General features: G+C 34.7%; 1 protein-coding gene across 1 annotated transcript; it reads left to right on the top strand.

Annotated features, from left to right (window-relative positions):
• The first annotated feature begins 20,848 nt into the window (after window positions 1-20,848).
• LOC145072105 (1-aminocyclopropane-1-carboxylate oxidase 3-like) lies at window positions 20,849-22,390 on the top strand. The gene is made up of 4 exons (XM_079018483.1): window positions 20,849-21,026; window positions 21,134-21,360; window positions 21,443-21,776; window positions 21,877-22,390. Exons 1-4 carry the CDS (start codon window positions 20,922-20,924, stop codon window positions 22,165-22,167), a joined length of 957 nt encoding a protein of 318 aa, XP_078874609.1. The 5' UTR covers window positions 20,849-20,921; the 3' UTR covers window positions 22,168-22,390.
• The last annotated feature ends 1,695 nt before the right edge of the window (window positions 22,391-24,085 follow it).

The raw sequence follows: 24,085 nt of genomic DNA, 5'->3' as shown, positions 1-24,085 counted from the left end.
ATTATTTGTTTCTAAAAGTATAGTTGCTTTGAAAACTCTAAATCAGAGACTTTAGTCCCAATGCATTTATAGTTTGTATATCTTATGTGGTTCGATATATTGACTTCACTATAAACAATGCTCTGATACCAATCTGTCACACCCCCAAACCAAGGATGGCGGAAACGTCCGGGGGTGGAGGACTTCATGTACAGTATCACAACAACGTGTATAATAGTGCTCAAAGTAAAAACAACCATCATAAATATAATTGAAAAAGTTACACCAAAGTATATGTTTACATGTTTCAAAATCAATTACAATATGATGACAAAAATAAATTGTTGACGGTTTAACGTCCCATCCTCCAAGCGCTGAAGTTTTCCTGTTTCACTGATTTCCTGAGAATACAAGTAGTTTTGAAAAAGTGTTAACAATTAAGTTGGTGAGTTCATAAGAGTTTTGTTTGAAGTAGAAACCGTTTTCCTTGTAAAATCGATAGGGTTTGATTTCCAGAAAATCCAATATTTTCTTAGTTAAGTATGAACAGAATATTTCTATATGATGCGTTAATGAACCCAAGAATGACCAATAGATTTCCCCTATAATCGTCCAGCATATATAAGTTATGTAAGATTTAAGTTAGATAAAACGTTGAATATAGTGGGTCTGCCCTAGGTCCACAACCCAACGAGGAACAGGAGATGAGGCGGGCCCCGCCAATTCTAAGCCAATCAAGACTAAATTCTTATACGACTCAAGCATATACGCTCAGCGATCATTGTTGAAGTTTAACAATTCTAGATGAAATATAGTTTTAATACCAAAATAACTATTCTATGTGAACCCGGTACTTTGGAATGTACCCATTCATATGAAAACCCGATGCTTTTCCTCAAAATGTGAAATGTAAGTTTCTATGTTATGAAATAGTGCATCCTAGAATTCCCTATAGATTCCTTCTATAATTTCCTTGTGTATATAAGTTATATAAAATTAAAGTTAGATAAAACGTCGAATGTAATGGGTCTGCCCTAGGCCCACAACCAAATGAGGAACAGGAAATAAGGCGGAACCACCAATTCTAAGCCAATCACGACTAGATTCTATATAACTCTAGCAGATACACTTAGAAATTATAGCCGAAAACTAACAATGCGAAAGTGAACGTGGACTTAAACCCAAAAACCTGAACCAATCCAAGTGTAGTGTATGAAATAGTAATAGTGACCGTGAACATAAACTATACATATCATAGTTCATTGGATAGTGATAGTGACTAGTGAACATGTATGCATATTATAGTTTACTAAAAGTGGTTGAGATGGTGAATATAACCTATACATATCATAGTCCATCAAATACTGATAGTGGTAGTGAACATGAACTATGCATATTATAGCTTATCAAAAGTGGTGGTGATGGTGAATTCCTTTCTTGTAATTAAGTTCGTAGTGTAGATGAAACGTAAACTATACCTATTATAGTTTATCACTTTGTTTGTAATATATATATGCCATAACTATACCGATTATAACTTGCATGCTCGTTTGTGGGGGTATATTGGCTTAACTATACTTATTATAGTTTATCATAATTATTCATAGTGGTAATACTCTTTTGTATGTGTGACACCTTTAATAATGTGTTTGTTATGTAAAATAACCCTAAACTATACCTATTATAGTTTATTAAGTATTTTTGTGGGTCGTGAGCATAAGCCTTACTTGTCATTGTTTACCAATGTTTGTATTTTAATGGATATAGCCTTGTAATATCATTGATATATTTACCATACTTATGGAGGTAAGAATCCATTTATTTTCTGATGAATGTCTATATAATAAGACAAGATGACATATATGGTAATAACACATCATCACATGAAGGTGCACACCTTGCTCAACAAGTTACAAGGTGTATGTGAAATAGAAGACATTTTTCTAGTATTGCCATTTCTATTATGTTTTAGAAAATTCATAGAAAAATTATACGGAGTCAAAAACTAGATCCGTAAATTCTGAGAGTTCCTAAAATGAGTCTAGTTTACTCATAATTTTTATCATGATTTTTGGAAGTCTTTAACTTATATTAAAATACTCATATTCACAGACTGGTCCGGATTTGTGTTTGAAAAGACAGGTTGTTTTGTAAAAATCACCATAAATTGTAGAAAAATCATGTGGAGATGTGCAAGTAGTCATTTTAAAACTAAGAAGTGGGACTACTTGCACCTAAAACAGTTTCGTGAATGGAGTTGAACTTTTCTGATGAAGGCTGTTAGAAAAGTGTAGTTATGTTCTTGGTGTTTTAACTTGTATTCCCCCGGCCCCCTAAAAACTTGAGAAAACATGAAAATGTAGGGGTATGAACTCACCTTGAGTGATTTTAGAAGATATGTGTTGAAGAAGAGAAGTGTTCAACCCAAGAACACTTGAAGAATCACTTGAAGATTCGAAGATCTAACACAATTATGAGAGAGTTTGTGTAAGATATCCATGATTCGAGTAGAAAGAAGTGAAATAATCATAAGGAGAAGGGATTATTCTTACCAAATGTGGAGGAAAATCCCAAGATCAGCCCTTGAATCTCGAATTCTAGAGAGGGAAAATGAGAGAGAAAAGAGTTTGATCTTTTTGGTGAAAAGAGAGAAAATGAAAGAAGTGAGGAGAGAGGAGGCTTTTCTAGCCTTTGACCAATTGTGGGGTTGGAAAAAGGTGGGAAAAGTACAATGAAGTGACTAGATAAGGGCTGATGGGGAATAGTGACATGGAGTGGGTGATGGAGGTTGCTTGTGTCATAAAATAAAGGTTACTCAACACTCCACCTTTGTACTTCCCCTACTCTCTTTGGGATAAGGTTTTATCCTTAAAATGTGATTAATCATTAATTTAGGGGTCTTATATGTTAAAATAAAGTTTTGGGTGAAAACCCCGTGTTAAAACAATTAAAAACGGGCCTAAAACGCAACATTAGTCGAAAACCGGGAGAAAAGAGGCTTCCCAGCGAGACCTCTCGGTCCTGGCCGAGGCTCGGTCCTCCTGAGGCTAGGTTCAATCCGTAGTGATGCTGGGTGCGAAGCGAAAGGGGCGAGGAGCGAAGGGCGAGGGCTCGGTAGGTCATCAGAAGCGAAGGCTCGGTCTTCGGTCTTCAGAAGAGAAGGTGATCAGACCCGAAATGTGCCGAACGTTCGGGTTCGGGTGTGACATGCGAGGTTCGGACCCGAGAGGACCCTTCGGGTTCGGTTCAGCAGCCTTCGGCTCAGAAGGGTTCGGGTCTAAGAGGACTTTTGGGTCCTAAGAGGACTTTCGGGTCCTAAGAGGGGTTTCGGCTCCTTAAGTCCGTTTTTCGCGTAGACTTCCGTTTTTGGCTGTTTTCGCCAAATTCGAGAGTCGGGATGCCCCGAGTGATTATAGAAAGTTGAGAGAGATTTCGAGAGAGATTTGGGAGAGATTTGTCATACTTGGAGAGATTTGGCATACTTAGAGAGATTTGGGAGGGATTTGACATTCTTGGAGAGATTTCTCATACAAAGAGATATTTGGGAGAGATTTCTCATATTTAGAGAGATTTGGGAGAGATTTGACATTCTTGGAGAGATTTCTCATACAAAGAGATATTTGGGAGAGATTTCTCATACTTAGAGAGATTTGGGAGAGATTTGACATTCTTGGAGAGATTTCTCATACAAAGAGATATTTGGGAGAGATTTCTCATACTTAGAGAGATTTGGGAGAGATTTGACATTCTTGGAGAGATTTCTCGTACAAAGAGATATTTGGGAGAGATTTCTCATACTTAGAGAGATTTGGGAGAGATTTCTCATACTTAGAGAGATTTGGGAGAGATTCTCGACAAGAAAAGATAGAGTGAAAACGATTGAAAGAGGTTTCATTTGTGACCTTTTTGAGTGTCTGGCTTCGCAATGCAGGGTCCGTAAACCCCGTTAAGCCTTGTTTAAGGATCTTACACACTCCCGATGAGTATGCAACATTGTTTTATCGGTTTGGCTCGTCACTTACCATAGATTTGGGTTAAGGAGATCTAGATGTACGTACTTTTCGATTTATGATCTCTCCTTAGAATAGCGAGTTGTTTAGTAATTACTCAACGTAAACCCTAGTACATAAGGGTTAGTTGAGTTGACCGGTTTGACTTGACCGGAAGTTGATGGTTGTCACATCATCCCCCCGTTAGAGGGAATTTCGTCTCGAAATTTGAAATCAGGCAAGGAGTTTGTGAGTGACTAAGGTCGGCTCTACATTATTTTGATTCTGACTAAGAGATGAGTTATTATACATGAAAACATAACTTATACACATTATGATATAACCAATACTGGGCGAATAGTAAAATGTGTGATCCTGCTTCAGTTTCACATCCCAACGAGGAAAAGAAATTAAGTCAGAATTCTCACATTCTATTGTCTACCAGGTATTCGTTATATATAACTGGGGAATGTATAAGTGAGGAAATCATAACAAATAACATTCTTAGTAATCCTTCTTAATGAACTAGAGTTCTTAGTCAGGGCTATCATTGAACCTAGATGTATTTCGACCGTTCACCTATAGAGTAGAAGTATGTTCTCGAAATTTTGACCTACATCCCTATGATGCAGTCCTATTACGGAGTAGAAGTAAGTTCGTAGAATGGCCTCATGACGTTTGTCATTCAAACCGGGTTCCATTGGTTGGTGAATAACATGATCCAATCTTTGAAAGAGAATTGGGAATGATCCCGGAGCTAAATTACTCTAGTCCAACAACTTGACTAAAGTGGGTTTCTGATAGACCCTTATGGAAGTATTTGAACAAAGAGTGTCACAGAATTTATCCGACCGACAACGTCATTGATGTTTAAGATGTAACAAATTAGGGAAAATTAACTTTGTAGAGGGTCTTACATTACACCCGGAGCAGGAGAGTTTTGGCCGACTAAAGGCCTAACTAAAAGTACTTACAGTACAAGAAATTTGATTATGGCAAGGAATAACCCGCCTGATGTCACATGACGGCCTTGGAATTTCTTATTGTTTACGCTCTCAGTTTAATCCTTGGCGTTTCTACTATGTATGCTTTAATCGATGCTAGATTTAATCATATAAAGAAATTTGGAATTTAGACGTCGATGTTAGAAACACGTACTGATATTTGTGGGCAGTTCCGGGGTGGTCTCTCCTTCGGTGATCGCAAGCACCCTTCCACCACCACTGGCATCTCTTGCACTTGGGCAATTCCTTTTAAAGTGTCCCGTTTCTCCACACTTGTAACAGGTTGGGCTTACTCTAAATCCGAGGAACTGGTTGATGGGTCGTACCGGTGCCCTACAGAACCGGGTAGTGTGCCCCTTCCTATTGCTTCATGCAATGCAATTCTCTACAAGCCCCAGTGTGATGGAAGCTACACTTGTTACATTTCGGAAGGGTTCCAGCGTATTGTTTCCTGGGGGTTGGCATGGTGAGGGTTGTGGCAACATGAACAACAAAAATTTGCGTGGTTGTCGTAGTGTTATGACTGGCACGATGGTCGATGAGTTGTTGTGCCAACTCCTTGGCGTTGTCGAAGATAGTTGGTCTTGAGGCCAGCACGCTATCTTGAATTTCGGGGGTCAATCCCCAGAGGTATCGCTCCAACTTTTTGTCTTCCGGGGTGACCATAGCGGGACAGAGGAGTGCTAGATCACAGAATCGGTTGGTGTAAGTTGTAAGGTCAGAGCCTGCCATTCTGAGATTCCACAATTCTTGCTCTAGCTTTTGCACTTCGCCTCTTGAGCAATATTCTTTCAGCATCATCTTCTTTAGGTCTTCCCAGCTTAACGAGTTAGCCACTGTAAGCATAAGCGACTTAACCCTGCCGTTCCACCAAGTGAGAGCTCTTCCGCTGAAGGTGAATGTCGCGTACTTGACCTTGCTCGCTTCGGGGCAAGCACAGATTTCGAAGATTGCTTCGGTTCTCTCGAACCATTGCATTAGTGCGATGACGCCCCCACTTCCATCGAAAGAATCGGGTTTGCCAATTGTGAAGTCCTTGTAAATGCATTCCTTTATGTGTCCTGTACTGTCCCCGTGGTTAGAGTTTGTGGCTCCAGATCCTGCACCACCAGTACCATTTGCACCAATTTGTGACATTGCAGCTGCCCCGGCTGCTGTTACGGCAGCTTGAATCATTATGGGATCAAAATGCGGAGTTAGTGCTAGAGGTGGTGTTGGTGCCGTGCTGTTGGAAGGTCTGGACTTTTTCTTTGGCGGCATAGTCCTGTTATAAGTTGGTAGAGACGAACAGACGATAAGTTTCTAATAGTAGTGACAAGTCAGAAGTTATCAAGCCAGACTTGCCTGTATTATGTTCTGACTTAAAAGTATTTTTGTATGTAATTCATAACAAAGCCCCTATGAATGAATTTAGTGGTAGTGACCTCAATGCAACTTGTGTTTTGTTTTGTGCCTGATCCCCTCCTAAAATCACTTGGTATACATTAAGAATTTCTTAGAGTTACCATATGCAAATTGTCTGTAATACAGGGCTATATAATACGTGGAAAGATCCCAATGAATTTTAATGCGATTCAATTTACTTAATATAATTTAGTGTATAGGGTTCGAGAAAAATAGGTCTACATCTCATTAACGTTAGGAAAACAAAAAATTTTGGACAATGCTATGGTTCCCTTGAATAGTCTAGTCTCCGGATTCCGAAGGATTCGAATGTCTCCATTAAACAGCCTAGGTTGGTCTTGCTCTTCGCTCCAGGTTTCCAAGCACTCTACCCAACGAGGCGTCGGCCTTGAAAAACCGGACGAGGGTTAGGATTTGGAACAAGGGTCATCGGGGGTAGGTTCTCCACTTCAGGTTCGGAGTCGGAACCGTCAGCAAAGCTTTCAGCTTGGTGACCATTCCCAGGGATTGGGTAATCATTCTCTGGCTCCTCTCTGGACCATCCAGCTTTGTCGTGGTTGGGGTAGTACGGGTCCTCGTGGGGATGGAATCCAGCCATGATATCTTTGCGAGAAATGAGAATATAAGGAATAACTAAGTAGACATACTAATTAGACAATTTTTAAGATGATCTTTATCAGGTACTTCAATACCCTGTTTAGTGCATACTAGTCATATGTATTTGGGACAGGATAGACCTTCGAATAAGCGATCCTAACTCTAAATCCCCAATCCAACAAGAACAGGAAGTAAAGCATAGATCCACAGATTCTAAGTCTATGACGTCCTGGATACATATAATTTTAATGCATCCACTAGGCAATTATTGACCTATTGATAAAAATCTTTTTAGTTCTCAGATAAGTAATTATAATAATCACCAAATACCCCTATGGTATTCATTTGTGGTAGTGTTGGTAAGCTTTTAGACTTGTTGCAACACCTACGACCATTCCTGGGCATATGCTAATCACTTCTGGGTGAGACATAGTTGATCAGGCTATGTCATTCCCAGACCTGACTATACATCCCCAAGCCTACTTGTACAGTTCAACAATCACCACTTTTGTCCCATCTCACCATGATACTGACCCTAGTGTGTGTGCACATGCTCCTACCTTTACCGAGTAATTATTTGTTTCTAAAAGTATAGTTGCTTTGAAAACTCTAAATCAGAGACTTTAGTCCCAATGCATTTATAGTTTGTATATCTTATGTGGTTCGATATATTGACTTCACTATAAACAATGCTCTGATACCAATCTGTCACACCCCCAAACCAAGGATGGCGGAAACGTCCGGGGGTGGAGGACTTCATGTACAGTATCACAACAACGTGTATATAAGTGCTCAAAGTAAAAACAACCATCATAAATATAATTGAAAAAGTTACACCAAAGTATATGTTTACATGTTTCAAAATCAATTACAATATGATGACAAAAATAAATTGTTGACGGTTTAACGTCCCATCCTCCAAGCGCTGAAGTTTTCCTGTTTCACTGATTTCCTGAGAATACAAGTAGTTTTGAAAAAGTGTCAACAATTAAGTTGGTGAGTTCATAAGAGTTTTGTTTGAAGTAGAAACCGTTTTCCTTGTAAAATCGATAGGGTTTGATTTCCAGAAAATCCAATATTTTCTTAGTTAAGTATGAACAGAATATTTCTATATGATGCGTTAATGAACCCAAGAATGACCAATAGATTTCCCCTATAATCGTCCAGCGTATATAAGTTATGTAAGATTTATGTTAGATAAAACGTTGAATATAGTGGGTCTGCCCTAGGTCCACAACCCAACGAGGAACAGGAGATGAGGCGGGCCCCACCATTTCTAAGCCAATCAAGACTAAATTCTTATACGACTCAAGCATATACGCTCAGCGATCATGGTTGAAGTTTAACAATTCTAGATGAAATATAGTTTTAATACCAAAATAACTATTCTATGTGAACCCGGTACTTTGGAATTTACCCATTCATATGAAAACCCGATGCTTTTCCTCAAAATGTGAAATGTAAGTTTCTATGTTATGAAATAGTGCATCCTAGAATTCCCTATAGATTCCTTCTATAATTTCCTTGTGTATATAAGTTATATAAAATTAAAGTTAGATAAAACGTCGAATGTAATGGGTCTGCCCTAGGCCCACAACCAAATGAGGAATAGGAAATAACGCGGAACCACCAATTCTAAGCCAATCACGACTAGATTCTATATAACTCTAGCATATACACTTAGAAATTATAGCCGAAAACTAACAATGCGAAAGTGAACGTGGACTTAAACCCAAAAACCGGAACCAATCCTAGTGTAGTGTACGAAATAGTAATAGTGACTGTGAACATAAACTATACATATCATAGTTCATCGGATAGTGATAGTGACTAGTGAACATGTACTATGCATATTATAGTTTACTAAAAGTGGTTGAGATGGTGAATATAACCTATACATATCATAGTCCATCAAATACTGATAGTGGTAGTGAACATGAACTATGCATATTATAGCTTATCAAAAGTGGTGGTGATGGTGAATTCCTTTCTTGTAATTAAGTTCGTAGTGTAGATGAAACGTAAACTATACCTATTATAGTTTATCACTTTGTTTGTAATATATATGCCATAACTATACCGGTTATAACTTGCATGCTCGTTTGTGGGGGTATAATGGCTTAACTATACTTATTATAGTTTATCATAATTATTCATAGTGGTAATACTCTTTTGTATGTGTGATACCTTTAATAATGTGTTTGTTATGTAAAATAACCCTAAACTATACCTATTAGAGTTTATTAAGTATTTGTGTGGGTCGTGAGCATAAGCCTTACTTGTCATTGTTTACCAATGTTTGTATTTTAATGGATATAGCCTTGTAATATCATTGATATATTTACCATACTTATGGAGGTAAGAATCCATTTATTTTCTGATGAATGTCTATATAATAAGACAAGATGACATATATGGTAATAACACATCATCACATGAAGGTGCACACCTTGCTCAACAAGTTACAAGGTGTATGTGAAATAGAAGACATTTTTCTAGTATTGCCATTTCTATTCTGTTTTAGAAAATTCATAGAAAAATTATACTGAGTCAAAAACTAGATCCGTAAATTCTGAGAGGTCCTAAAATGAGTCTAGTTTACTCATAGTTTTTATCATGATTTTTGGAAGTCTTTAACTTATATTAAAATACTCATATTCACAGACTGGTCCGAATTTGTGTTTGAAAAGACAGGCTGTTTTGTAAAAATCACCATAAATTGTAGAAAAATAATGTGGAGATGTGCAAGTAGTCATTTTAAAGCTAAGAAGTGGGACTACTTGCACCAAAAACAGTTTTGAAAACTAAAATTTTTAAGTTGTCCAAAACAATCCGTGAATGGAGTTGAAATTTTGTGATGAAGGCTGTTAGAAAAGTGTAGTTATGTTCTTGGTGTTTTAACTTGTATTCCCCCCCCCCCCTAAAAACTTGAGAAAACATGAAAATGTAGGGGTATGAACTCACCTTGAGTGATTTTAGAAGATATGTGTTGAAGAAGAGAAGTGTTCAACCCAAGAACACTTGAAGAATCACTTGAAGATTCGAAGATCTAACACAATTATGAAAGAGTTTGTGTAAGATATCCATGATTCGAGTAGAAAGAAGTGAAATAATCATAAGGAGAAGGGATTATTCTTACCAAATGTGGAGGAAAATCCCAAGATCAGCCCTTGAATCTCGAATTCTAGAGAGGGAAAATGAAAGAGAAAAGAGTTTGATCTTTTTGGTGAAAAGAGAGAAAATGAAAGAAGTGAGGAGAGAGGAGGCTTTTCTAGCCTTTGACTAATTGTGGGGTTGGAAAAAGGTGGGAAAAGTACAATGAAGTGACTAGATAAGGGCTGATGGGGAATAGTGACATGGAGCGGGTGATGGAGGTTGCTTGTGTCATAAATAAAGGTAAGTCAACACTCCACCTTTGTACTTCACCTACTCTCTTTTGGATAAGGTTTTATCCTTAAAATGTGATTAATCATTAATTTAGGGGTCTTATATGTTAAAATAAAGTTTTGGGTGAAACCCCCGTGTTAAAACAATTAAAAACGGGCCTAAAACGCAACATTAGTCGAAAACCGGGAGAAAAGAGGCTTCCCAGCGAGACCTCTCGGTCCTGGCCGAGGCTCGGTCCTCCTGAGGCTAGGTTCGGTCCGTAGTGCTGTTGGGTGCGAAGCGAAGGGGGGCGAGGAGCGAAGGGCGAGGGCTCGGTAGGTCATCAGAAGCGAAGGCTCGGTCTTCGGTCTTCAGAAGAGAAGGTGATCAGACCCGAAATGTGCCGAACGTTCGGGTTCGGGTGTGACATGCGAGGTTCGGACCCGAGAGGACCCTTCGGGTTCAGTTCAGCAGCCTTCGGCTCAGAAGGGTTCGGGTCTAAGAGGACTTTTGGGTCCTAAGAGGACTTTCAGGTCCTAAGAGGGGTTTCGGCTCCTTAAGTCCGTTTTTCGCGTAGACTTCCGTTTTTGGCTGTTTTCGCCAAATTCGAGAGTCGGGATGCCCCGAGTGATTATAGAAAGTTGAGAGAGATTTGGGAGAGATTTGTCATACATGGAGAGATTTGGCATAGTTAGAGAGATTTGACATTCTTGGAGAGATTTTTCATACAAAGAGATATTTGGGAGAGATTTCTCATACTTAGAGAGATTTGGGAGAGATTCGACATTCCTGGAGAGATTTCTCATACAAAGAGATATTTGGGAGAGATTTCTCATACTTAGAGAGATTTGGGAGAGATTTGACATTCTTGGAGAGATTTCTAATACAGCGAGATATTTGGGAGAGATTTCTCATACTTAGAGAGATTTGACATTCTTGGAGAGATTTCTCATACAAAGAGATATTTGGGAGAGATTTATCATACTTAGAGAGATTTGGGAGAGATTTCTCATACTTAGAGAGATTTGGGAGAGATTTCTCATACTTAGAGAGATTTGGGAGAGATTCTCGACAAGAAAAGATAGAGTGAAAACGATTCAAAGAGGTTTCATTTGTGACCTTTTTGAGTGTCTCGCTTCACAATACAGGGTCCGTAAACCCCGTTAAGCCTTGTTTAAGGATCTTACACACTCCCGATGAGTATGCAACATTGTTTTATCGGTTTGGCTCGTCACTTACCATAGATTTGGGTTAAGGAGATCTAGATGTACATACTTTTCGATTTATGATCTCTCCTTAGAATAGCGAGTTGTTTAGTAATTACACAACGTAAACCCTAGTACATAAGGGTTAGTTGAGTTGACCGGTTTGACTTGACCGGAAGTTGACGATTGTCACAGTATTTTTTTGGAAATCATGTTATTTTTGTATCATAAATTGATTCATTTGGTTGGTTTCCCAAAAACTACTGAATAATATCCTTTCGACTAAATATTTCATTCTTATTTGATATCGGGTTATATATATATATATATATATATATATATATATATATATATATATATATATATATATATATATATATATATATATATATATGTTTAGGTTTATTTGAGACTATGTTAATTTTTTGAGACCATGACACGCAATTTAAAAATGCAAAATAAAAGGAAATTTCAAAAATTCTTTTTTTTTTATTTATTATTTTCGTCATTTTTATTACCTAAAAAAATAATAAAAAATAATTATCGTTTTTTTTAAATATGTGAAATATTCTAATAGAATATTACACTGTACATATTTCAATGTAGTTTTTAAAATGTTAGAATATTATATTAATCTAATAGATATTTCGGATATATAAAATATTTTAATATAATACTAGAATATTTTAATATTGTAGTACAATATTTTACAGATATTTTAAAAAATCTGTAATTTTTTATTATTTTTGTTTAGATAAAAGAAATGACAAAAATAATATTTTAGAAAAAAATTTCGAAAATTTTCGAATATTTTGCATTTTAAAAATGTTTTTTATATCTACAAAATGAGTGGATGAGATTGCGTCTTCCCGTCTCACAAAATATAATGGTTTCACATGAACTTAAACCTATATATATATATATATATATATATATATATATATATATATATATATATATATATATATATATATATATATATATATATATATACACACTAAATTGACTTACCAACATACTATAGGAAAGAGCAATTAAATTGTCTCCTATAATTTCTTTTTACATATATTTTTACTCATCTTAAATGGTGACATGTGTCCCACAAATATTCAAATGATCAAATCCAAATCATTCTCAAAATCACACCACTTTGAGTTAGATAATTTGATGTTTCAGTTAAATAAGATAAATAATTTCTAATTTTAAACTATGATAATCATTTAAAGGTACTAAAAATATAGTATGCTTCGTTAAACTATATAAAACAAAATTTAGTACGAATTGACATAAACATATGTCCTAAATTTGTTTCATTTGTGCATGTTCGAGACACCCTTAGATCTCTAATGCAGCTTTTGAACATGTGAGTGGTGTATAAGACCAAAAACACAAAGGGAAGTGCATGTGCAAAAGCTCTTTAATAACTTGAATATTTATTAATAAAGAAAATCTTTAAATATACAGTAATAAAGAATATCTTAAAAATAGTGATATACTTAAACCGCATTTTACAAAATAGACAAAATATGAAAATCACAAAGTGGTCCGTTTAAGGCAGTTTATAGCTTATATTTCATTTTCATCAATTTTTTCCTCATAAACCACTCTACCTAATACTTTATTTTCACTCTACCAGACCTTGTTTTTCTTTAAAATGTTTTTATGAACTTACCCACAACAAAAATATTTCAAATAGTTTTTTTGAGAAATTATTATTTTCATAATAATATGAACGATTTCGTAGTATATAACAATATGAAGATCAAGTCTGCAATTTGATGGGAAGCACATAAAAGATAATCTTCTTGGTAAATAATAATTTGATGGGATCATTCGTAGTTATTTGTGAAAAAGTTAAACAAAGAGAGCTATTTTGTTGAAAACAAAGATAACTATTTTGTTGAAAACAAAAATAACTATTTTGCTGGAAGCTTCCTCAATTGGCCGTTTTTCTCATGTGATACTATGATATTATCTATAGGACCATTTGGAACTTTGGTGCAAAAATATAATTTACTTTGTTACAAGTTATGTCCACCTCTTTTCAATAGAGAACTTTCATGATTCAAATACTTTTAATAATGAACACTGGTGGCCCGAATGATTTGCAGGTGGTGCAGTCATATAGGGCCTCTAAATTCGGGGACATATTTACAGTTATGGTGTAGGTTGTTTTCATAAAAAGATTTTATAAGATTTATTATTAAAAAAATACTAGTCATGACAAGTAATCATACACAATGTAACATTTAAAGTCATTTTAATTAAAAAAAAAATCAAAATAAAAAACACTAAAAAAAATAAAAATCGTTATAGAAATTCTAATTCTGTTTGGTTTATAAAGATTTTAAGAAGTGATAAAAGTATTTTAATCCAAGAAAAGGTATTTGTGTTTTGTCATTGGTATAGTTATATGATATCATATAGTGACTAATGTAGATAACATCAACATATAACTCCAATATGAAATGTCTAATTTCAATTTATTAATAACTAAATGTAAAAATTATATATTATATGGGTTCATTTTAAAGAAAAAATATAAAATTCTAAATATTTGAGAAGTTTGAATTTATTAGAAAAACTAGAAAAATATTAAATTATTAAAATTAAATTGTATGTTTTTTTTTTAAATTAAACAAATAATTTAGATAAATAAACAAAGAAATTAATGAAACTTTAATTTATAAATTTTGAAATTAGAAATAAGTCAACTAATGAAATTGATATACATTTATTATTATATTTATTACATTTAAATATTATGTGAAAATTAATAAATTGAAAAAAAAAACCATAAAAATATCATGTGGAAAAAACGTAATTGAAAATAACTATAAAATAATATGTGACCAAATCAATGAGAATGTGACATGTGACAAAAAGTTCTTTATTTCTTAGGGAGGATGAGTAACGACGAACGATGTATGTGAGTCGAACTATTTGTGACCTACTCGAGATCGACTCGTTAAAAACTTGATTCAAGCTCGAGTTAAATGAGTCCGAGCCGAGCTCGAGTTCAACATAGCGATCATTTGTTAAACGAGCTCAACCCAAACTTCTGTTACCGAATTCGATTAGGCTCGCCAGCCTAAATGAGCATATATATATATATATATATATATAGGGAAGAGTTATATGGAAAATGAATGATTAGGACAACACATATTTGAACCAATGAAAACATGACAACACATCACTTCCACAATACATTACTTGTAAAGAAAGAAATGGACACGTGTCATTTGATTATTGGTTCCGGTTGATGTTGTCATAGTTATTTGTTTTCCATAGAACTCATTCATATATATATATATATATATATATATATATATATATATATATATATATATATATATATTCCTATATAGGGACCTAATCGGGATTTTTACAACCATGATATATATATATATATATATATATATATATATATATATATATATATATATATATATATATTACATTTTACCAATAAAGTAGTTAGCCTTCTTATTATCTTTTAATCAATCCATTCATTCTTTTTCCACTTCAATTTTTTTAGTATACTTTCACACACATCTAGCCGTCTAGGGTTTTGTATCGAGTAGTGAAGTTGCATCGATGAAGATTTTTTTATTTCTAGTTGTTTTTTAATTTGGGAGTTTAACTATTATTTTTGCAATTTGAGTCTTTACTCTTTATGTTATTATGTTTAGTTATATTTTATAGACATTAAACCACTGGAAATATGAAATGTATGAACGTATGTTCTAATGTTGCATTATTCATTTGAATGTTTGATAAACAATTAAATGAGCTCAGAAACCATAAACGAGCTCGAGTCGATCCTAGGCTTGTTTAGGCTCGCATAATAAACAAAACGAGCCCGAGCTTACCTAAGCTCGAGTATGTTATTTTCCCACAAGCCGAGCACGAGCTTTTAAACTAAACTCGAAACAATTCGAGCTCGAGCTCAAGCCTATATGAATTTAAACGAGCTTGAGTCGAGCTTGGGTATGTTCGGGCTCGATTTAGTTTATTTACACCCTAGTGGAGATTCATATATATGGCACTTAGGTAGTGAGTTTACGAGATGATGGCTATCAACTTTATATTTTAATTTTATTTAATATTATTTTAGTAAAAGTTTTTTTGTAGGTACTCAATTTTTATTTTCATATAAAACCTTTAAACTCACAGGGACCTCATAAACTTTGAAATTTAATCTGTCAAATAATCCGGTATATAATCACACAAAAAGACCATGATCATTTCTTAAATATTGTCTTCCACTAATTACATAATGGGAGACAAATGCATGTGAAACTAGATTAAACTTCTAACATAAAATAATTCCAAATACCATGCGCTCTACACCAGAGGAGGGCCAATAGTGTCGATCTTACATATTCATCGAATATATTTGTGAAGGACAAATTATAACCATATATTTTATCAAGTGTGATTGGTCGGCGTTATGACCACATAATTCCATTCAATTTTATGCATTTTCTAGTCCCCGGCCCATTATTTGCACAAACTTTCTTGTTGTCTTGTTTTATTTTTTTATGTTTGTGTTAAAAAAACAAAAGATTCCAACTTATAATCGATGCTAAATATAAGTTAATAATGGTTACTTTTTAGTGAATGAAGAAGGGAATACCATAGAAATGAAGTTTGATTGGTGTTAATCGTAAACGACGTTATGATTTGCTCGGATGAAATTTTAAGAGATCAAAGAATCTTAATTATATCATCATTTAGCTATCATCGTACGACAAGGATGATATTATTTTTCATTAGACACGTTGATAATGTTTATATAATTGTTTGGTGGGCATCATATGCTATAGAACCAAATGCGAAAAGAGAGAAATCACATTCAAATAATGATGAAATATTCACTTTTACATACTCTGCATGCCAATCTATCTATTTGATTTCGTTGTCTCTTTTTAAGGATTGTTGATATGATAACAAAGATAATTAAAATAAAAAGGCAATATACGTGATCTTGTAATTTTATATCATAAAATATTTTTACTACGCATCCAAAAAGAGGTATCTATGAATCACATACTTATAATTTTATTGACATGTCAATTACATGTTCGACCTAATACAAGAGGATCTTAAGAAAAAAAAAAGCGGTGACATTGGTCTTAAATAAACTCTTATTTCACTCACATAGTGGTGGACCGTCTGCACAAACATATGTCTCGTAGAGGTGGGTGTGTATGACCATGTGAGTGAGATAAAATTCATTTAAAATTACCTTTTAATTTCTATGTTATTATTAGTGTATATGTATTCTTAGCCCATTGTAAGTATCTTACCTTCACCCGTAGGGTGGACTTCAGTATCTTAACCCGCCCTTGTGCAATAGATCTGTCTATTTATGCACGATCCTAGGGAAACGCACATGGATGCTTCAAAGTGTATACTATCATATGTTTGTGTTACTCATGACTATCAGTGGCGAATATACATATAAGAAATGTACGTGGATCACTTGATCAGTCTTTTTTTTTTTTTTTTTTATATATATATAACAAGTAATACATTATTAAATTTGTGAAGTATCTTAAACAATTGAAGTGAACTACCCTAATATTTATTGGCAAGAAAAAAAAACAAATGCAACTCATATTTTAAATTTTAGTAGCCCAATATTCTTAAAGAAATAATTCAATATGAATATCCCACTACAAGTTAATTTAAAATAAAAAAACAATAATAATCATTAATCAGTAGTCGGTCCCAACGTTATTTCCTTCTCCGAGCCTCAATTCCCGCTTCACCATCACTGATCCACTATCTGGTGACATTATAATCGACCATCAATCGATCAGGTGTGTCGGTTGCCATTTGCCATGATAGCTTATTTTATTTCCTTACTTTTATTAATTTATTTTAATATTTTTTAGCTATTTTTATTAGTATTGCATTGTATATTTTTTATTTTCTTCATAATCGATCGTGTCGGTTACTTTCTATTTTGTATGAGATATTTTTGCAGGGTTTTGGAGCTCATTGCGGTTGCGGTTTGACTTGAGTTGGGCTTAGTGGGCTTCTCGATGCATTATTGGGCTTTACGAATCCATCAAAGGAGATTTGGGCTTAAAAAGCTAAAGATTTGGATGAAGTGGGCTTTTAAAGATGGGTCATGGATTTTTATTTTGGGCATGAACTATCCATATTTAGAGCTTGAAGGTGATTGGCCAATTGCAAATCATGTGAGTCATGGAGGGGACCAAGGGAATCTTTGGTAGTGGAATGGTTAGTGGAGGAAAAATAAGCCAATAGCATTCCAACAATATTTGCGAGGGTAGATTTTCACGCGCGCGAGTACCCCCGCAACTGTCCAGTTTTGGGCATTTTAGTCATTTGGCTTACCATTTACTTTGGGGCTTGAATCTTTCAGCTAGCACTTCGATTTTCCACCATTAGAGACCAGAGGAGGCGATTTTTGGAGCTTGGATACACATTCTTCTTATCTTCCAAAGTAATTGTTAGTTTCTTAATGCAATTAGACTTTTGTGATTGTTATTTTGATGCTATGAGTGGCTAATTTCTCTATTTTGGTTAACTTTGGCTAAAACCTTTGAATGTTTGTGGGTTTTTGAAGGATTCATGCTTATTTATCATTTATCTTATGTTTATGATTCAAGTTCATATTTCTTATGATTGTTTAATACTTTGATCATGAGCTTGGTACTTGAATGAGCAATTGTTGGTTTATTTCTTTGGTTTAGCATTGAATCATTGAATTTACTTAAAACAAAAGCTTTATGATGGTAGAAACCATTTCTAGCTTATGAATCATAACTCATTTATGGATGTGTAAGCATTGACATCCTCTAGGAATTGGGGATTCTTTCATTCTTAAGGCTAATCAACTTTTTGGGTTCAATTGCTTCAATTGGATCCTTGATTTTGATTTAGAAGGTGTGTTGTGGGCTTTCCCAACCTCCATACTACCTATGAGGAATCTGGACATATAATACTTCATGATTTGCTATAACCAATTTGGGATGAATGATAAGTTTCATGTTGAATCCTAATGATAAACACACAAATGTTCATTGTGTTGAATTGCCTTGGTTAACCAATTCTTTCAAATATTTGAGCATCTCATCATCTTGCTTAATTGCAAGCTTTTTAGTTATTCAAGTCTTTTAGTTTTCAAGCAATCACAATACCCCCTTTAGTTTAATTGTAGTTAGTTTATTTACACTAGTTCTATTGGATTGCATTGGTGATTGAATACAACCATTTCTCCGAGGATCGATACCCCTTTTTACCATTATATTATGTTTTATTTGCAAACAAATGGTATAATTTGTTTGGTGGACTTGACATCCCACCATGTTACCACTGGCATCCGCCTCTCCGCCACAGCTTCCTGTAATCGCGCATTCTCACTTCTTTCCTCCACAACCTTTAGACCCACAACTAGTGTTTTTTTTTTTGTTTTTTTTTTCATTTCCTATCGATTTCGGTTAAATAGTAAACCATGTGGATTTACGTTCTAGACTTGCCACTGATGACTACAGAATACAACTTCATCCCTCATTGACTATGAGTCTTATTGTGTATTCTGATGCATATGTGGAGGACACCCAACCACTAAGTAATCCGTCAGTAACTACTACGTCTTCATATACGACAATCTCTTATTATGGTCAGTTAAAATCCAACAGATTGTTTCTCGGCCTAGTTCTAAAGCGGAATATAAAGGTGTTGCCAATGCTATAATCGATTCTTGTTGGCTATGAAACTTGCTCAAAGAGCTACACTCACCTCTCTACAAAGAAACCTTTGTCTATTATGAAAATGTTAATGTTGTATACTTATCGTCAAATGTTATGCAACACCTACACATATATCTTCATGAAAGGGCTAGCTACATCACAATCTTTTTTGCACATATTTAGATCGATTTTTAGCGTCCACTCTCATCCTTCTCCTCAAACTGAGGGGTATTTTAGTGTATATGTATTCTTAGCACATTATATGTATTTACATACTTAGCCTATTTATTGTTATTAGCCTAAATACCATAGTAACTATGTATATAGTGTTGATTAATGCAAAACCTCTCATTGTGTGATGTGTCTTAAATTATACATATTTTAAAGGATATTTCAGATACTTTTATGAGTATTTTAATGATAAAAACAAGACTAAAAAGGCTTAATTTATGTATATTTGTATTTTGCAACCGAAAATGTGTTGATGTATGAATTTGTATAAAAATATTGTTATCTAAGTTTTAAATTTATAAATCCTCAATTATCTCAACTAAACTATCACACACTTACAGAGAGTGTTTGGTCCTGCACTAGCAGTCTAACACTACCATCATTAATCATAGTCATCCCTGAAGTCATATAACATGGGTGCTCACTAATTTTCGGCGTCCCCAACAACACATGAAACTATCTAGTAAACTAACCTTGTTCCTTTTTCAACATCAATGGACACAATATATCAAGGTGGACATAAATTTTGTTCGAAAAAGAGTTTCTCTAGGTATTCCATTCTCGTACCAATATGTCGGTATCTTCACCAAAAGTTTACTACGACAATCATTCCTCAATTTCAAATACAATTTGAGTGTTCAACCAACTACCCCTCCATCTAAAATGGCTGTTACCATTATTGGCATATATTTTTAAATATCCTGTTATATTTACAAAGATATTAATCCCATTAATGTTGGAATTCTTGCTATATTTGTACTCTATATGCATTTCGTATATTGGAAAGAGAAGAGCAAGGTTGAATACTAAAATTTTAGATGCTAGTATGTGTATTTAACGGTTTGAAAAATAATAAATCTTAATTTCGAAGATTAATATATAATATGAGATGGTATCTAAACCAGCTAAAGTTCTCATATACCCTAGAATGACATAATAGCCATCACAAAGTTAACCATATACTAGCAAGCACGAAGGAGGCAATTTCTTATATCGCTTTCCTTGCAATCTATATAAAAAAAATATGCCTCATATATAGCAGCCTTAATTTACTATCTAGCTGCCGAAGTGGGTCCTTAATATTCCTACACATGACTTGAAAACTATATACGAAAGACCATATTTTGACTTCGTGTGTAACGGGTACTTTTCAACATCCATATGGATTCCAAACTTCTTTATAAAACTACAATTAGAGCAAAAATGGTAAAATAAAATCAATTTAGACGTCATATCAAAGTTCTCGTATACCCTTAAAAGTGGCACGAAGTTTCCTGCTACATGCTATTGCTCAGTTTGTCTTTATTGCCTTCGATCTCCTATAAATTGAGACCACCAACTTTCTGCATTCAATATCAAAAACAACTTCACAAACACACAAACACATAGCGAAAGAGTTCAGAAAAGAAAAAAATGGCCAACTTCCCATTGATCGACATGGAGAACTTGAATGGTGGAGAGAGAGGTGCTACAATGGAGTTGATCAAGGATGCTTGTGAAAACTGGGGATTCTTTGAGGTATGTTTATGCTAATTGGTAAACATCTATGTAATGCATTCGAATCATGTGATTTGATTAAAAAGAGACTTCAGTTTTAACAGTTAATGTATTTTATGGTTGTTTAGTTGTTGAACCATGGGATTTCTCATGAATTACTGGATAAAGTTGAGAAAATGACGAAGGAGCATTACAAGAAATGTATGGAGCAGAGGTTTAAAGATATGGTGGCAGCTAAAGCATTAGAAGGTCTGAAGGCAGAAGTTACCGACATAGATTGGGAGAGTACTTTCTTCTTACGTCATCTTCCCACTTCAAACATCTTGGAAATCCCTGATCTTGAAGAAGAATACAGGTAAAAAGAGAAAAAAGAAATATTATTTAGTTATTAACTACATATCATTATATGAACATACAATCGATACGTGTATTTGCAGGAACTTAATGAAGGATTTTGCTGGTAAGCTAGAGAAATTAGCAGAAGAGCTTTTGGATTTGTTGTGTGAGAATCTTGGATTAGAGAAAGGTTATCTAAAGAAAGCGTTTCATGGATCAAAAGGTCCAAATTTTGGAACGAAAGTTAGTAATTATCCTCCATGCCCGACGCCGGAGTTGATCAAGGGTCTCCGAGCCCACACCGATGCCGGCGGCATCATTTTACTCTTCCAAGACGATAAAGTCAGCGGTCTTCAGCTTCTCAAAGACGGCGAATGGATCGATGTTCCACCCATGCGTCATTCCATCGTCATCAATCTCGGTGACCAAATTGAGGTAGCCTAAAACCCTAATAATCCTTCCCAAAATTAGCAAATTTAATTAATCAAATCCATGGTGGGTAACTGATTATGAACGATGGTTTCTTGAATTGCAGGTGATTACTAATGGAAAGTATAAGAGTGTGATGCATAGAGTTATTGCTCAAACAGATGGAACAAGAATGTCGATAGCGTCTTTTTATAATCCCGGGAATGATGCTGTGATATTTCCGGCACCGGCGTTGTTGGAAGAGACTGCAGAGAAAGAACAATCGTACCCAAAGTTTGTGTTTGATGATTACATGAAACTGTATGCAGGATTGAAGTTTCAGGCGAAAGAGCCGAGGTTTGAAGCCATGAAAGCAGTTGAAGCTAATGTGAGTTTGGGTCCTGTTGCAACAGCTTAGAAGATGTCATGGTTTGAATTTTAAGAATAGAAGTTTATAAACTTTTTCTTTTTAATTTCTTTTAAGGGTGTCGGAAATCTATAAAATTCGACCATAGAAAAGTGTGCTTACTATTTATAGCATAGTGACAAAAGGGTGATGTGCAAATTTTTAATATTTTTTTTTTTAAGTTTGAAGATGTACTATTAACTATTAAGAATAAAATCTGGTGTGCAATTGTCTACTTCTACAATATCATTTTACCTTTGCTTATATTTATCCATGAGAAAAAGGTGTATAAGTTCACAATAACAAACAATAAGATGATACTGAGCGCAGCTCGCTATGGACACGCCTCGGGCATGCCAAGCTTGCCAACACCCTCTCTTGGCACGCATCAAGAGGGCTCGCCAAGGATTGCTCGCCGGTGTAGCGTGAAGAGAAGGAAAGGAATAAATGGCTTTTGCAATTTTTGACTAAAAATAAAGACCATTTGACCATTTTTCTTGAAAAAAAAGACATTAGTTTTTTTATAAAACAGTTCACAATTTTCTTAAAACCATTATAAATACACACTCAACCTCAAAAGTTTATTACTTTATTACAGGCAATCTCATTATTTTTCATACTCTTTCAACTTTCTATCTACCATGTCTTCTTCAAAACAATCCATAACCCTAAGAAGAAAGGAAAAAGTTCTTCAAAATCTAATAACACACCTTTTCATCAAATCATTCACTAAAACCTACATCATTGATACCAAATCTTTCAGCAAACACGACATCGACATGTTATAGACCATCGTTCGATCAACCTCTCAACTCACCCGTAGATTACCATTTTGGGGCCATGGCTCCAAATTTGTATCAATATCCTCAATGCATACCAATCCCAAAACAAAACATTTTTCAAACCCAAACAGAAACTAGTTTCCAACCTCAAAACACCACCCAAATCAAACATTTTTTTTTAACAAACAACACTTTCCTTGTAGTTTCCAACTTGTTAGAGGAAGTAAACTGATATAAAGATCTCTAAACAATGACCCTCCTTACAAACAAAAAAAAAAATTATGAGTATTGTTAGGGCCAAGATCCTCAATCCTATTCAGGATATCGGATCTTCAAGAACTCTTATGATCCCGAACATATCTCAGGATCCTGACCGTTATCATCATTATTATTTGCTAACATTTATAACGGATATATTTCTATCTTTTTATCACATGTGTAGAAATAGTCAACATAAGACTCATTCTTAACAAAGAAACGTTTTTACCAGGAAGATGACTCGGGAATACCAAGTCAAACCAGCGTGTTCATATTTATTCGAAATGATCCCGGAAATATTGGACTTATGATTACTCAGACTAGACTAGAAATACACAAGTACTTCGGACACTATACACAACTAGACTCACTGCAATACTTGTACTCATTTACATACTTTCATTTCTATAATCCACCTTTCACTTAATAGAATTAACAAGGTAGGTTATCTTTATCACATCTCAAGGTTTTGTGTAAGGGATCCTAGCAAGGATCAAGGGTTTTCTTTGTAAATCATTTATTAAATCTTGTTCTAATTTTGATAATCACTTTACCTACAACACCACCACCTCTTCATTTTAGAGCTTTTTGATTCATAATACTGGGACCTTGGCCTTAACCTATTCACCCATGCTAGATCTATTAAGCTTTTGGGTCATGAATAAGACTTAGGGTCGAATTTGGACTCCTTGTAGCCATGCAAAGGCATAAAGGTTGCAACTTTATGATTTTATATGTTCATTAGGGTTAGATCTAAAGTTTGGATGTTAGACCTTCAAGCATTAAGACCACTAGTTAAATCTTTGGACTTCAGGTTGTTACGTCGGGCATAACCCTTGAGTATGCATGACGTAGTGGGCTTTTGCCCCGTAACCCTTCTGAAAACTCAC

Source organism: Lactuca serriola, chromosome 9, assembly GCF_051521515.1.
Source record: "Lactuca serriola cultivar US96UC23 chromosome 9, Lser_US96UC23_V15, whole genome shotgun sequence".
Classification (NCBI taxonomy): Eukaryota; Viridiplantae; Streptophyta; class Magnoliopsida; order Asterales; family Asteraceae; genus Lactuca; species Lactuca serriola.
Note: the sequence above shows the minus strand (reverse complement) of the source record. Positions and strands in the feature narration are given on the sequence as shown.

What these genes read in the sequence shown, in the direction of transcription:
- LOC145072105 (XM_079018483.1), top strand. Translation starts at nt 20,922, where the DNA reads ATGGCCAACTTCCCATTGATCGACATGGAGAACTTGAATGGTGGAGAG. An exon ending in AAAACTGGGGATTCTTTGAG is followed by an intron (nt 21,027 to 21,133) that starts GTATGTTTATGC and finishes ATGGTTGTTTAG; the next exon opens with TTGTTGAACCATGGGATTTC. An exon ending in GATCTTGAAGAAGAATACAG is followed by an intron (nt 21,361 to 21,442) that starts GTAAAAAGAGAA and finishes GTGTATTTGCAG; the next exon opens with GAACTTAATGAAGGATTTTG.